This window comes from Poromitra crassiceps (genome assembly GCF_964638095.1).
Source record: "Poromitra crassiceps genome assembly, chromosome: 20".
Classification (NCBI taxonomy): Eukaryota; Metazoa; Chordata; class Actinopteri; order Beryciformes; family Melamphaidae; genus Poromitra; species Poromitra crassiceps.
The window spans coordinates 5,967,259-5,979,758 of NC_139637.1; the positions used below are offsets into that span (position 1 = coordinate 5,967,259).

General features: G+C 53.4%; 1 protein-coding gene across 1 annotated transcript in view; it reads left to right on the top strand.

The window, feature by feature from the left end:
- slc26a6.2 (solute carrier family 26 member 6, tandem duplicate 2) overlaps positions 1–12,500 on the top strand; it is a gene marked incomplete at both ends in the record, with an annotated part of 27,596 nt that overhangs the window by 4,476 nt on the left and 10,620 nt on the right. Inside the window, 3 exon segments of the mRNA XM_083656494.1 lie at positions 45–127; positions 914–1,061; positions 10,132–10,249. Coding sequence (XP_083512620.1) covers positions 45–127; positions 914–1,061; positions 10,132–10,249 — 349 coding nt within the window.

A 12,500-nucleotide genomic window follows, 5' to 3' on the forward strand; every position in this document is an offset into this window, starting at 1 on the left:
TCACATGACACGGGCAATTCATGTTGTACTCTTTCTTTCTCCAGATCATTATTGCTACAGTCATCTCCTGGCAGGTTAACCTGGAGGACAAATATGGAGTCGATGTGGTGGGAGAGATTCCCTCAGGGTGAGACACACACACACACACACGCACACAGACACACACGCACACGCACACACGCACGCACATACACACACACACGCACACACACGCACACACACACACACACACACACACACACACACACACACACAGTGCCGTGATTTTTGCTGGTGCCCCCCCCCCCTCCCCAAAGAAAATATAATAAAAATGATATCGCAGCTAATCCACCACTGTGTGCAGGCTCAGAATCGCCCCCAGTGGCGCTGGAAGTACTTTTAGGTAGGGGGTGCTGTAAGGAAGGGACTCTTTTTTTTAACGTTTTTTGGACTTTCATCCATATTTAGAAGAATATTTAATTTTAAATTAACATTAGGATTATACTGTTGTGATGTCATTATTCAGTATCTTCTCCTTTTCTCATTCACTTTCATGTAAGCACCTGCTCTCCCTTTAGTCAGCAACACAGGCATAAACACTGAACTTTATTATTATTATTATTATGGAAAACCAGATTATGATGAAAATCAAACACCTTTGAAGAGAGAGCGTATGAAATAAGATTAGAGCTGGGAAGCACAAACTTTTTTTTTTTTTTTTTTTTTTTTTACCCTCTCTGGCGCCCCTAACGGCTCAAGCGCCCCTAGCATTTGCCTAGTTCCCCTAATGGACAGCACGCCACTGCACACACACACACACACACACAGTCATCTCTCAACAATCAATAAAAATTAATTTAGTAAATCCAACCATTTTTTCAGTCATGCCTGGACATTGGATCATGTGACCCCGCCCTCTCGTTGTCTCTCGCAGTCTGCAGCCACCTGTTCTCCCAGCAGCCCGTCTGTTTGGTCAGGTGATCGGGGACGCCTTCGCTCTGTCTGTGGTTGGCTACGGCATCGCCATCTCACTGGGACGCATCTTCGCCCTGAAGTACGGCTACAAGGTGGACGCCAACCAGGTAGGATGGATGGATGGACAAAAAATCTGAAAAAAGAGGACACAAAAAGCAATGAATATATTAAAATAAACTCGTCCAATGAGCGCCGAGAGGGACTAAGGATTAGCCAATTAGTGTCTATAAACAGCACAACGGGCGGGACTAATGCCATTGTCAAGCTGTTGTCAAGTGTGTCAGACCTAACAACAATGGTGACTGCTGTTTTAAATCCTTATTATAATCAAAGAGAGCAAGTGGGCTCTGTTTTACTTCGTTTCAAACTCAAGCTCTCACTAGTGCCTAAAACGCTGCAACGCAGCCCTATGGAAGACTGTAATTTTGCTCCAAAATTACTTATCATTAAAACCTGACCACCCACCCGTAGGTGGCGTGGTACCCCCTGGGGCTGACACGGATCCACGTGACTACGTCACGTCCTGTCAGCCCAGGGATAACCACTTTCCGTTTCTTCCACCCGCTGAAGAAGACGTGTTTCTAAAAGCTCCGCGGTAAACTTGAGTTAGCTCTTTTACATAGCTTAGATACTAGGCTCGTTCCGGCTGATTTGCCCACCTCAAGAGGTTGCGTGGACGGGATAAAGCAGGCTTCGGGGACCCGACCCTGTACCCTTCACCCTGCGGCGTCGGAACAAGTCATCTTAAGCTAAGAGTATCTTCCTTAGTTAACTGTTGTTTAGCTGCCGCCGTGCAGCTCATGTGAACGTTTTCCCCGGCTGGGGTAACGTTGTGTTAGGCTTGGGCGCTGACTCAGGTCTGCACTCAAAACTCTTAGCTAGGTTGCATACGTGCAGAATAGCTTGTACCGTTAGCACTAGAACAACGGGCTAATTAGCACAGTTGTCACAGATAGCTAGCTTTGCATCCGTGCGGTTGCTTCTGTTTGCTAGGTACTTTAGGCGCCAGCTACTAGCGTTAGAGCGCGCGCGTTACTCCGGCTGGAGTAACGTTAGATAGTTAGCTAGCTAAGTGTCTCGTGCAGCTAGCAGCTAGCTTGTAGCACGCCGGCTTTAGAGCGCGCGCGTTAGATAGTTAGCTAGTTTGCTCACTGCAGCTAGCTTGGACTACCTTGTAGCACTCCAGCTATCTGGCTGCGTCCCCAGACAGGGTAACGCACCCGGTTTTGTGGCAGATAGCTAACGTGCACACGTGCAGTTAGTGTCTGTGTGCTAAGTATTTCGCGCCAGCTATACCTCTGTGTAAGGCGCGCGTTAAGCGAGAGTAGTAGCTAGAAGCCATGCTCTTCAGTTAGCTAGATAGCTAGCTTGCTCCCGTGCAAGCCAGTATCTAGCGTTGTGTAGCACTCCAGCTATCTTACCGTTGCAGGCTTTAGCTTGCACGGTAACCCCGTTATTCCTGTTAGCAGAGAGGGGGGGAACAGCTAGGTGCTGTATTAGCTGTGAGGCTACGCTGGCCGGTTACGACCGGCACAATTAATTTAATGTGTGCATGCCTAACGGTGGGTTTACACATACGCCTAGAGCGACGCCTAGAGCCTAGGCATATAGGCATCGCTTCATGCACGCTAGGCGCCTATTTGCGTTCACACAGGACGCCACACTGAAGCCCCGCTCTGCGCTACGCTGATCACATGAGCAGCGGTTTTTTACACTTTTCAGATCTGATTTATAGCATGGGTGAGTCCTCTTTTTTATTGCAATGTGCAAGTGACGATGTCTGTCTATTTCCTGGCCGGCTGTAATTGTTATTTTCCCTCGGGTAATCATGTGACTATGAGTCATCAACACCATGAGTGATAGATGCATTGAGACAGGGGGGTATATATACATCTGACAGAAAAGACGTTAATAGAGGAACACATGAAGGACAGCTCTCGTACTATGCACTCGTTAATTCGCGCTCCACCCTCCCTTTTGGGCAAACTCGGTAGAAAATATGGCCCAAGTCCACCAGAAACAACAGCCAGCTTGACAGTTCAGCGCGCCTAGAGCTGAAAAATAGACGCCTAAACGATAAATGCAGCGCAGCGTAGGCACAGCGCGAGCGTGGCTTCAGCACAGCGTGGCAGCGGTCTGTGTGAACGCTCTCGTCTGTTAACAAGGACGCCTAAATTTTAGGCGTTGCTTAAGGCGTCGCTCTAGGCGTATGTGTAAACCCGCCGTAAGGGCAGGAGCACGCCGCACAGGCGTTGCTGGGACCTACATAAATGTAGTGTAGCTTTACTGGCGTCGGCCCCGAAGCGGGCACTCTGAGATATTAGCTGGGCAATTACGCTAGCTAGGTGAGCTCGCCCCGCACGTTGTGTGGGCCGCTTCTCTCAGTACTTACGCCATCTTAGCCAGCTTGCTTGTCTGCTAAGTGTTGCTTGCCTCGTGCAAATAGCATCTACTAGATTGTAACTCCCTCTGAGGAGTTTCTTCTGAGATTGACTAGCTTCGCGGGCCGCTGGCCTCTGCTTGCGGTCACGCTTGCTTCCCCGTGTTACTCAGGGTAGAGACTCGCTGCACCGGCTTGTGCGCAGGCTTGTGTTAGCGCACGCTTGTCTCTCAGTGCTTATGCTAGCTTAGCTAGTGGCTTCCACGCCTGTTCTCTCGGGTTAACAGGTTGTGGGTATTGGTGCCTCCCCTTCGGGATGGGCTATTGCCGCTTACGTTACCATTGCACGCGCACGTTCGCTAGCCTCCGGCAGAGTCCTGCACCGGGTCGGGGTTCCGCGGGGCCCCGCCGGGTACCCGCAAAAAAACGCGGGGGGCGGGTAAAAAATACACTTCTGTAAATTGGTGGGTCGGGCGGCGGGTAAAAATTAATAAATGCGGACGGGCGGCGGGTGGAACAACGACAACGTATGAGCCTTGTATGTTTTTCTGTTGCACTCAGATGGAGGCAGGGGGTGTGTCTGGCAGGGGGGGTGTGTCTGGCAGGGGGGGTGTCTGGCAGCTGGTCTGACTCGAACAGGAGAAAAGTTTCTGATGCACGTTTTTGCAGTTTGTTTACATAACCGGCATCGTTTCAAGTATGCGCATACTGTGCAATGTGTGACGCTATATGGACTGCACAAAACATTCAAAACTCAGCTGCGGTCAAGGTGATTGATTGGAGACAATACGAGTCGGACAGATAATATAGTAGGCTAACGTTAGCTTCCAGTCAAACATACACACTGGCTGTTTTCATAGCAACAGGCAAGAACATGTCATGGATGGATAGCGTGAAAGTGGAGAGGTCTCATCCCAACGTGGATTTACGTTCCTCCAACAGCAATCATAAAGGCAGTATGGATTATACCGGACATATTGGAAATAGCTGGTAAGTCACTTTGCTTGCTGTAACTGTCTGTGTGTCTGATAGCAGAGCTATCCAGCTGGTTAGTGAGCTAGCAGCTGCTAAAAGCTAATTAACGTACATCAGCTGACGAGTCTCGGCCAGAAAGACTGCTGTTCGCCTCTCGTGTGAAACGGTGGCAGTTTCATTAGGTTCACTACAAAATGTTTGCACTGCAGATTAACGGTTATTATATATATGCGGTTCCGGGTCGGGGGGCGGGTCTCATGTCTGCGGGGCGGGGTGGGTTGCGGTACTGATTGATCATATGTGCGGGTTCGCGGAGCGGGGTCGGTACTGCACGTCGCGGGGCCGGGCGGAACCGGGTCTTGAAAATCAGACCCGCGCAGGACTCTGGCCTCCGGGTTGCTTACTGTCTAGCCTGTGCTTCTTGCTAGCCTGCTAGCTTGCTTAAGCAGTACTCCCGCTAATAGGGTGCGCCCTGCGGGAGCCTGCTATTAGTGATTAGCTTCCTGCTTCCTCTTGCTACTGAGCAGGGAAAGTCAGGGAGGGGATGGGCCGTGTGTAAAACTACTTTGGCCGAGTATGAATCGGCACGTTAAGTGCGTGTTCTGCCTGGGGCACGAGCACGCTGCACAGGCGCCTTGAACCCTCGGTCTTGTCCGCAGCTAAGCTCTTGAGAGCGGACCAAGGTCCGCTCTCAAAGGAGTTTGAAAGCTAGCTTGCCTTGCATACGTGCATATAGCAATATTAGTACTGTTTAGCACAGAACGGTAGTATTTGCAGATAGCTGGCGTGCACCCGTGCAGTTAGTATCTGTGTGCTAAGTACATTGGGCGCGAGCTACCTCCGCTACAATAGACGTACCGTCTTCGCTTCGCGTCCAGCAGGGCTTACAGCTCGCCAAGGTCTGGGCTCAGTGCCAGCCTTTGGCTTGTAGCTCTAAGGACAAGCCCACCGCCCTTGGTGCCCAAGGCCCGGGGTGGTTGGGAGCTCTCCATGGGTCGCACTCCCGTGTTGGAGCGCCCCCTGCAAGTGCAGGGAGCCTGGCAGGGGGCACAGCGCACCTTGGTCCATGGCCACGGCCTGGCCTCGGTTGGCAGCGCCCAGGTCAAGCCCACCGGTTGGCTCACCAAGGCTGGGCTTAGTTCCAGCCTGCGGCTTGTAGCTTTAGACCCACCGTCCTCAGTGCCCAAGGCCCGAGTTCGGTTGGGAGCTCGCCCAGGGTCTCATACCCATCATCTAGGCTCGCCTTGGTCCATGGCTACGGCCTGGCCTCGGCTAGAGGCTCCTAGGACAGCCCACCATCAATGGCACCGACGGCTCTTGCTGGTCGGGAGCTCGCCTGGGGGCCGCACTGTCGGACAAGTCCACGTGCGGCCGGTCTCGAGAAAGAACGTTACCTCCGCAGTCCCCCCAGCCTGCGAAAGGCGCACGGCAGGGGGGGGTTACTTCGATACAACAGCGCGTCAGTAGGCGGAGCTTGCGTAAGAAGTTCTCCCCCAGCATGCACAGCTTCTACGGAACTGTCCATGCGGCGGGGGGGCATAGCCTCTCACGTCCCGCCCCCCCATCAGGGCACCGGATCAAAAGGTCCCGGTGCCCAGCAATATGCTCATGGCGGGTTCCGCTCCTTTGGCCACAAGAGACCATCTTGTCCAACAGGCTCGATGCCTGGGAGCATCTATGTTCCCCGTCCCCATTACGGCGCACCCTCCAGAGGGGATACGCTCTACAGTTTGCCCACCCACGTTCGACGGGACCCCCGATCTGGCCGTGGAGGAGGAGGCCATGGACATACTCCACAAGGAGGTTATTCGTTCCTCGCCAAAAGGGGCGATTCACTCGGTTCCCAAGGCAGATGTGTGCTTGGGTTTTCTACCACAAGACGCTGAGGAAGTCCCGTTCCGAATGCTCTCTTCCCCGCCTGTTCAACGAGTTGAGACAGGGGGATTTCTTACTTCCAGGGATCTGGAAGGTGCGTTCTTCCATGTCCACATGGTCAGGAGACACAGGAAATACCTGAGGTTCTCCTTCCTGGGGAAGGCTTACGAGTTCTGTGTCTTGCCATTCGGCATGTCTTTGAGCCCGCGAACCCTCACGGTGTGCGTGGAGGCAGCCTTGGCTCCCCTCCGCGCGAGGGGGATCCGCGTCTTCCTATATCTCGACGACGTTCTCTTAGCGGCCGACTCGAGGGTCCGTGCCGCGGAACATACCAAGGTGGTGACCGATCACCGGCAAACCTTAGGGTTTTTGGTGAACTGGCAGAAGAGTTGCCTCGTCCCAGCGCAGGCGGCGACCTTCCTGGGGCTCGAGCTATACTTCCTGCGAGCCTTTCGCCAGAGCGACAGGCTCGCACGGTTCGGACAGCAAGCCAAGGACGTTAGGTCTGTGCCCTCGGTGTCAGTGCATCAGTGCACAGTGATGTTGGGCCTGATGGCCTCAGCACTGCATGTGCTCCCGCTAGGGAGGCTACACATGCTCTCGTGGTCCAAATATGGTTCTCAGGCTTCGCCTGAACTCGGCCGGGGACCGTCATCGCAGGGTTCCTCTGACAGGTCAGGCCTGGCAGGCGCTGGCTATATGGGCGGACCCCCGTTACCTCTCGAGAGGTACTCGGTGGGGCCCTGTCCCGCTCAGGATGGTGATTCGCACAGACGCCTCCCTCTGGGGAGGGGGTGCGATTTGCGGGCATTTTTCGGCGAACGGCCGGTGGGAGGCTCAGGAGCTACGCCACATAAACGTGCTAGAGCTGAAGGCGATTCGCCGGGCTCTGCTTCAGGACAAGCCCACCATCAATGGCGCCGTGGGCCCATTGTTGGTTGGGAGCTCTCTTGGGGACCGCACTGCCGGACAAGTCCGCGTGCGGCCAGACTCGAAAGAGAACGTTGCCTCCGCAGTCCCCCCGGCCTGCGGAGGTAACACTTCCAGCGGCTCACACATGGGCACCATGTGCTGATTCGCTCGGACAATAGGGCAGCGATCGCCCACCTGAACAAACAGGGCGGTGTGCGGTCGGGGGCGCTGAACCATAGCGGGGATTCACCTGTGGGTGTATCCCCGTCTCCTTTCAGTGTCAGCGGTCTATCTGCCGGGACGGCGGAGTTACGACCGGCCTGCTGTCTCGAGGCAATCCCCGTTATACGGAGTGGTGCCTCCACCCTCGGGTGATGGAACAGGTTTGGGCCAGGGTTGGTCGCGCCTGCGTCGATCTCTCGCATCGCGGCGCGCGACACACTGCCCACTGTGGTTCTCGATCCAGGAGGACAGCCCCCGTTAGGTCATGACGCGCTAAAAGCGCACGCGTGGCCGAGGGAGGGGCTCTATGCGTTTCCCCCGACCCCCCTGATCCGTCAGGTGTTGGACAGGGTGAGGGAACAGCGCCTCCGGCTCGGTTTAGTCTGTTTGGCCCAGGCAGACATGGTTTGCGGACCTGGTCTCCCTGGCGCAAGATCCGCCCTGGGCATTGCCGGTACGGGCCGATCTCCTATCCCAGGCGGAGGGGGAGGTGTTCCACCCCTCCCCAGGCAGGTGGAAGCTAGCGGTCTGGCTCCTGAACCGGACCAGTTGCTAGCCCAGGGCTTGCCTGATAATGTGGGATGCGCTATGCAGCAAGTAAGGGCGTGGATCCAGTGAACTGCAGTGTGCGACCAGTTCTCTGTTTCCTTCAGAGCCTGCTTGACGCGGGTCAGTCCCCGCAGTCGCTTAAGGTGTACGTAGCCGCGATTTCTGCTTGCCATATGGGAATTGAAGGGAGCCCCGTGGGGGCGTACCCTTTGGTCTTGCGCTTCATGAAGGGGGCGCGTAAACTGTGCCCGCCGTCGCGATGCGTTTTTTTCCCAAATCGGACCTGGTTACGGTGCTGGCCGGGCTAACGGGTCATCCATTTGAGCCCTTGGACTCCGCCGATTTAAGGGTTCTGTCTTTAAAGACCGCGCTGCTGCTGGCCTTGTCGTCAGGAAAGAGAGTTGGTGACCTGATTGCCCTCTCGGTACAGCAGGCCTGTGTGATTTTGGGAATGATGGGCGCAGGGTTACGTTGCGACCTAACCCGGCTTACCAACCTAAGAATATTAATGTCAGCTTTAGGTCTATGGTCATAGACTTATCAGCATTCTGTCCCCCGCCGTTCAGTTAGAGACGGGTGAGGAGAGACGTTTGCTCATGCTGTGCCCCGTAAGGGCGCTCTCGGCCTATGTGGCCAGGACGCGTTCATTACGCATTACAGATCAGCTGTTGGTTTGCTTTGGGCAAAGGGCCCAGGGCGGACCCCTTTCCAAGGATCGCTTATCACACTGGATAGTGGAGGCGATCGCGTTGGCATACTCTGCCGTGGGCAAGGTTCCCCCAGAGGGTATCAAGGCGCATTCTACGCGAGGTGTTGCGACATCCTCTGCGTTGTTGCGTGGTGTGTCGGTGGAGGACATGTGTGCCGTGGCCTCATGGTCCTCTCATCACACTTTTGTCAGGTACTACAGTCTCGACGTGTTCGCAGTTTGCGCACGCGGTGCTGTCGATGGCAAGAAAGTAGTATCGTTGCCACTCTAATATGTCATTCGGTTAGGCATAAACGTTGCCATATGGCCGTGGTTCACCGGTGCCTTTCGGGTCGCCCTGTGGGGTGCTCCCGGCAGCAAGGTCGGTTGAATTGAGGCACTAGTGAGAGCTTGAGGTCGAAACGAAGTAAAACGTTAGGGTTGTGCTACAACCCGGGTTTTACGAGTGAGAACGAGAGCTCTCACTACCCAGCCTTGCTGTGTCGATGCGTCACGCGGTGCGTCGGATCTCAGCGGGCTGGAAGAAATTAGAGTGGTTATCCCTGGGCTGACAGGACGTGACGTATTCACGTGGATCCGTGTCAGTCCCAGGGGATACCACGCCACCTACGGGTGGGTGGTCAGGTTTTAATGAAAAGTAATTTTGGAGCAAAATGACAGTCTTCCATAGGGCTGCGTTGCAGCGTTTTAGGCACTAGTAAGAGCTCTCGTTCTTACTCGTAAAACCCGGGTTGTAGCACAACCCTAGACTCAGCCCTCAGTCTTAATCCGTTTCACTCCTGTAAGACTGAGAATATTACTATTTAAATCTTTGCATAACGTTAGGTGGCGCTGTTGGAAGCCTTGCATCGGAGAACCAATCATGAGTGTTGTGGGCGGGCCTGCCTTCTGGGGGCAGTTCTCATGCAGAACCGGTGTCTCGCAAAACATCGCCGCGTTTGCGGAGAAACATATTAATCACTTAGAAACAAACATAACCTGTTAATAGGACGTGTTTCATCCGGCCCCGGCGGCTAGAGGTCTTTCCCCCAGCGATAAACCCGACTCCCGAGGCTAACGTTACAGAGCCTGCTGATGACTCACAGTAGCAAGCGGACCACTCCCGGGTAGGAAACATTATTGTAAAATAAACAACAGGTATAAACTCTCTTTGCAGCACATCGGTGTCTTGCTCTATATTGGAACTATGAAACATTGCATTGCCGCTACGAAATCAAATTCTAATAATAAATGTAGGCGTGTCTGCTGCCGGCCGTTCTCGCCGGGCTCTGACAGACAGTTTCTGACAGTGAAATTCCCAGACGTTTGGTGGCGCAGCTCACCAAACGTCTGGGAGCCGAGACTAGCACAACCCTAACGTTTCAAGTGGACCTGTTTCCATTTTTGTCCCACTGATGATGTCACAATGTCTATGACATCATCGGTGATGTCATCAGTGACATCATTACTGAACAAGAATCGTCTTATGACATGACTGATGATGTCATAGGCACTGACGATGTCATAGGCACACACACACACACACACACACCCTGATGTCTTGTCCCTGTTTCAGGAGCTGATAGCTCTGGGCCTCAGTAACTCGGTTGGAGGTGTGTTCCAGTGTTTCGCCATCAGCTGCTCCATGTCTCGCACCATGGTCCAGGAGAGCACCGGGGGCAAGACGCAGGTCAGTATGTCTCGCACCATGGTCCAGGAGAGCACAGGGGGCAAGACGCAGGTCAGTATGTCTCGCACCATGGTCCAGGAGAGCACAGGGGGCAAGACGCAGGTCAGTATGTCTCGCACCATGGTCCAGGAGAGCACAGGGGGCAAGACGCAGGTCAGTATGTCTCGCACCATGGTCCAGGAGAGCACCGGGGGCAAGACGCAGGTCAGTATGTCTCGCACCATGGTCCAGGAGAGCACAGGGGGCAAGACGCAGGTCAGTATGTCTCGCACCATGGTCCAGGAGAGCACAGGGGGCAAGACGCAGGTCAGTATGTCTCGCACCATGGTCCAGGAGAGCACAGGGGGCAAGACGCAGGTCAGTATGTCTCGCACCATGGTCCAGGAGAGCACCGGGGGCAAGACGCAGGTCAGTATGTCTCGCACCATGGTCCAGGAGAGCACCAGGGGCAAGACACAGGTCAGTATGTCTCGCACCATGGTCCAGGAGAGCACCGGGGGCAAGACGCAGGTCAGTATGTCTCGCACCATGGTCCAGGAGAGCACCGGGGGCAAGACGCAGGTCAGTATGTCTCGCACCATGGTCCAGGAGAGCACCAGGGGCAAGACGCAGGTCAGTATGTCTCGCACCATGGTCCAGGAGAGCACCAGGGGCAAGACACAGGTCAGTATGTCTCGCACCATGGTCCAGGAGAGCACCAGGGGCAAGACACAGGTCAGTATGTCTCGCACCATGGTCCAGGAGAGCACCAGGGGCAAGACGCAGGTCAGTGTCCATGTCTCGCACCATGGTCCAGGAGAGCACCAGGGGCAAGACACAGGTCAGTATGTCTCGCACCATGGTCCAGGAGAGCACCAGGGGCAAGACACAGGTCAGTATGTCTCGCACCATGGTCCAGGAGAGCACCGGGGGCAAGACGCAGGTCAGTGTCCATGTCTCGCACCATGGTCCAGGAGAGCACCGGGGGCAAGACGCAGGTCAGTATGTCTCGCACCATGGTCCAGCAGTGGGTTGCACCAGCTGTGCGTAAGTTGAAACGTACGCTAGTTTGAACGTAAAGTCTCACTAAGTCCCAGTTTACGCACTACTAAAAATATTTGGGTTGCACCAAGTGAAATAGTTACAACGTAGGCATAAGTTAGAACTTAAATTTTACACCTACGTCTTACTAGGTGTAAAGTCCTCCGTAAAATAAGCATTGGCACGGATTGCAACTTGGCACCGTGGCGCATCGTTGTTTTGCGTCGGTAACGCGCTCTCCGTGATCAATAATTACACCCTTTGATATTGATGACTCACGCTTTTGTTTCCCACAAGCTGCAGCACTGCATACAAATTAAAATAACCGCAACAATTTAGCAGGCAGGATGGTGCTAAATTAGCCTACAATACTGATAGAGCTCACAGATAAACGTTAACAGTAATATGAACCTAAACGAACGTTACTCAATAACGTTCTCATTTGGTTAGTGTTGATGAAATATAAAAGCACTAATTTACGGTGGGCAACATGTCCTGTTTTCACTCCACTTACTTAAACAACGGTAAATAAACACCGTTTCCACCGTGTTTTTTCACTGATTGGTCACAGATACTGTACACGTCATTTTCTGCGGACACTATTTTGGCTAGTGTGAGGTTTAAGGACTACTAGTTAAGATGTATCTTACGTCTCCGTGGTGCAAACTCAACAAAGACACAACTTTAGTGTCAAACTAACTAGTTTGAACGTAGCAGTTAGTGTGGACTTTACACCCTAACTTAAGACAGAACTTACGTTCAGCTGGTGCAACAGGCTGCAGGAGAGCACCAGGGGCAAGACGCAGGTCAGTGTGCTCCATGTCTCGCCTGGCCCGGGGGGAGGCCCATACTCTTCCTCCCACATGACTCTACAGGGAACAAGAACTATCACATCACATTGTTATTAGAGAAATCAGCAAGGAAAACATATTTGACTTAACATTAGTCGTGTTTCCATTACCATCAGAAATGCGCAAAATCTAAATATCGCAATAGAAGTGGGTAATGGAAACACAGCTATAGTTAAGATTAAGATTGTTTCATCCACACAAATGACATCACTAATCTGATATTCTAAATCTGAATCAATACATCTCTCTCTGTCCCTCTCTCACTCCCTCTCACCCCCCCCCCTCCTCTCTCTCTCTCTCTCTCTCTCTCTCTCTCTTCTCTCTCTCTCTCACTCCCCTCTCTCTCTCTCTCTCTCTCTCTCTCTCTCCCCCTCTCTCTCTCTC